At 39.2% G+C, this 3,734-nt stretch overlaps 1 protein-coding gene across 1 annotated transcript in view; it reads left to right on the plus strand.

Moving 5' to 3' along the window:
- The window catches only part of LOC144957276 (tubulin alpha-1D chain-like), a 27,158-nt gene extending 23,661 nt beyond the window's left edge, over positions 1 to 3,497 (plus strand). The window contains exons 7-8 of the mRNA XM_078888372.1: positions 489 to 652; positions 3,183 to 3,497. Of these exons, the coding sequence (XP_078744498.1) occupies positions 489 to 652; positions 3,183 to 3,321 (303 nt within the window). The 3' untranslated portion in view covers positions 3,322 to 3,497. The remainder of the gene's footprint in view (positions 1 to 488; positions 653 to 3,182) is intronic.
- Positions 3,498 to 3,734: the final 237 nt, after the last annotated feature.

Genomic DNA, 3,734 nt, shown 5'->3' on the forward strand with positions numbered 1-3,734 from the left:
TTTTTCAAGCATCCATTTGATTCAGGTCAGTATTGATCTAGACTGGATTGATTTGGTTCTTCACATTTAAAAAAAAAAAAGCTTTCATTTAGCGCAATATCAATAAACGTGCTCAAAGAGCTTTACAAAGGATCACTGACCAACAGCAACACTTAATGTAGAATGGGACATGACGCCTGTTGGCGATATTGGAATTTTTTTCCGACAGTGACAACGCTGTTAACGGTCAGGTACTCATTTTACACCTGAGTACGATGAGAGAATGTGAGTAAAGGCTTTTTCCAAGGACTCACTATGCGCCGAACGAGGCTCGAACCCAGGACCTTACGATCCGAAAGCGAGTGTCATACCACAAGACCACATAGCCGCATGAGATGCATTATATCATGACATGTAGGCCTAATGCGAAAGGTAAGTGTATTATCCTATACAAATCTACCAAACACTTAAACGGTATCTACTATACATATTTTCTGTGTCGTCTCTAGGTGGGCATCAACTATCAACCTCCAACAGTCGTGCCTGGTGGAGATCTGGCCAAGGTCCAACGTGCTGTGTGCATGTTGAGTAACACCACAGCTATTGCCGAGGCCTGGGCTCGACTTGACCACAAGTTTGATCTAATGTACGCCAAGAGGGCTTTCGTCCACTGGTCAGTATTTTCATTTCATTCATTTTAACCATATTTCCTTCATCATCATCCATCGTGGCTTGTGCTCTCGAGCACGTTGCCGGTCAGCTGTCTCCACGAATCACGATCCTCTGCGGTGCCCATGAAATCTGTGTTGCTTTTTAAGTCACATTTGGCCATGCTTAGGTTATTTAGATAAGTCATTCTTTGTCTTCCTCTTGCTCTCTTTCCTTCGATCATTCCAGATCTTACCAACTTTTCTATTCCGTCTCTTCTCCACACATGTCCCAGAAAGCGTAACTGCCTCTTTCTGATGTTATCGATCAGTATTCTTCCCTTTCTCACCTTCTCCAACACTTCCTCGTTCGTACACTTGTCTGTCCATGATAGCCTCAACATTCTTCTATACACCCACATCTCAAATACCTCTAGGCTCTAATGTTTCCTTCCAGGTCCAATAATTGCCACTGGAATAAAACTGGTCCAATCCGTCATCTGTTGACCTCTTTCATGAAAGACCTTTAATCTTCCACATGGAGATGATATGTTGACTGGTGACAATACTCTTCAACAGTCGTAACGTCACTTTCCTCCTAATGACGCATGGTAACTTAGTAACTGGCTCTAAACTATCGGAACAATAGCGGACGCCCGTATGAAATATTATTTCTCCGGAGAGCATAAAGGCGTTTCCAGAGGGAAAAAAAAACCCATAAATTTGATCATGTTTTGACTTTTACACATTCTGATCACAAGGCATATTATGAAAAGTTCTAGCCAGCATGAAGAATAAAAAGTAATGATTTTCTTTGTTTAGAACCTAGATGGCCGCCGTTACCGGGCGGCGTGACATCAGACTACTGAATCCTACTGCCATTGGAATCTACTGGTCCAATCCATCATCTGTTGGACTCTTTCATGAAAGACCTTTAATCTTCCACGTGGAGATGATATTATGTTGACTGCTGACAATTATTGATTTACAAAGATCTGATGAAATCCACTTGGTTGCAATAATTTACAATTGCTTTACAATAAATGTTGCTTTACGCTTGTTGATGAATGGTTGACTATTGATAAAATCTGATAAAACCTTACTGAGTTGGTCGAATATGCGGATTCAATACCACCAAAAGTGAAATCCCCATAGTCCAATAAGTGTTAAGTACTCACCCATCCAGAGCAATGAGTCAAGTGGGAGTTTGTCCCGATTTCTCTAGCGTTAAACGGGTAGTCACAGTAGTTTGCTTGCTACCCTTTGGGAAGGATGTTGGTGTAATAATGATAATAATGATGATCATAATAATAATAATAATAATAATAATAATAATAATAATAATAATAATAATAATAATAATAATAATAATAATAATAATAATAATATACTCTTATAGAGCGCACGGTATCCTCAACAATGAGGCTCTTGGCGCTTTAAATTACATCAACACAAAACAATATTTAAAGCCTACATGACATCAGAAAAGAAATATTTTCAAGGTTTACTTGAAATCAAGCAATGACTTGGATTATCTGATGTTCTGTGGAACGGTGTTCCATACAGACGGACATAAATGAGAAAAGGACCTTGTATGATTCAAAACACTTCCGTCGTCAGAACATGCAGAGTCTAGTTCCAAATATACAGTATTACTGTGTGAACAGGGAGGGGGAAGGGGATCAGATAGAACCGGGATTGGCCCCGGAATCGATACCGGTTCGTTTGCTTTGTGAAGTAAATACTTTGCAATTTCGTTACAGCTCAGTGTATCCTTTTTAAAAATAAATGGTTAATTACAGACAGCATTAGACTGCATAAAATTGGAATTTATTTTGACTGTGCAGTGGTAAAAGCATTTAACAATTATGCTACCCTCTGGATTAGACGTTGATCTATTGCAAAGTCTTACATCATGTCTTTGCTAGTTCTCATAGTTCTCGAAATTACAGTAGAGCACACTAGATGCCAAAAACGAATTCATGGGTGCAAAAAACGACCTCTTGCTTGTATTCCATTCTAATTTAATTTCATTTCTCCTCATTAATTCATTAATTATGTATAATAGTGTGCGTTTTTAAAGTAAGAACTAATGATACATATTTTTTTTTTTCGGTGGGGATTTAAATAAATAGTGTCTTCAAAGTATAAGAACTCAACTTTCCCCCAATCTAATAGAACAGCTTGGCTCAGCGGTACGGTCTTTTCTCCATACCCAAAAGGTACCGAGTTCTACCCTACTCGTTGTGTGGCCTTGAGCGTCACCTCGCCTTAACTCATTTTGAGGCGTTGCACAGCAGCTGACGCCTGGGTTATTCCAGTCTTCCCTTGGAATAGACCCTAAAGACAAATTTCCCCTTGGGGATGAATAAAGAGTTTTTTAAAAATTATTTTTGTTTGTTTTGTTTTTTTTAAATCCCATTGCCGTTTCGACAATAATTGAACTTTCGTCACATTTTCTCTAACACAATCCTTGCATTATGCCACTTTTGCATCCCATGTAGTTTTAGTTGATTTCTCCCTAAATTATCTGGCCACTTTTTATATTGTTTACAGGTACGTCGGCGAAGGAATGGAAGAGGGGGAATTCTCCGAGGCACGTGAAGATCTGGCAGCTCTGGAGAAGGATTACGAAGAAGTTGGCCTGGATTCTGCAGAGCAAGGTGAAGAGGAAGATGACGCGGATGAATACTAATAACATGTCTGGTGCGCAAAGGCTGTGCTCAATTTTATGATTATAATACTATCATTTCAACGCTGTAACTATGTTTAAATTAATTATTGATATTATAATGTGTTATGCTTCTTAGTCCCGTTGATTTGAAATCTGTATAATGTGACAGTGTCAGGCAAAGCAGAAAAAGAAAAAAAGAATTGAAGAGAAAATCAGCCAAAATATAACGTCTTCCATAACAGAATAGTTCGTAATGTCTTCCTAATTGTTTTCCCCAGTGACTTGAATTATGATTTTGCTGTTCGTTTGTTTAAAACGAGAACGTTACCATAGTCATAGAGAATTACTCCCAAACGTATTCGATATTCGTAAGAGTGGGGAGCCGAACATGTTTTTGTGGGCGGGGGGGGGGGGGGGGGGGGGGGGGGGGGTTC

This window comes from Berghia stephanieae, chromosome 11 (assembly GCF_034508935.2).
Source record: "Berghia stephanieae isolate SIO BIC M18660-M18661 chromosome 11, UCSD_Bste_1.3, whole genome shotgun sequence".
Classification (NCBI taxonomy): Eukaryota; Metazoa; Mollusca; class Gastropoda; order Nudibranchia; family Aeolidiidae; genus Berghia; species Berghia stephanieae.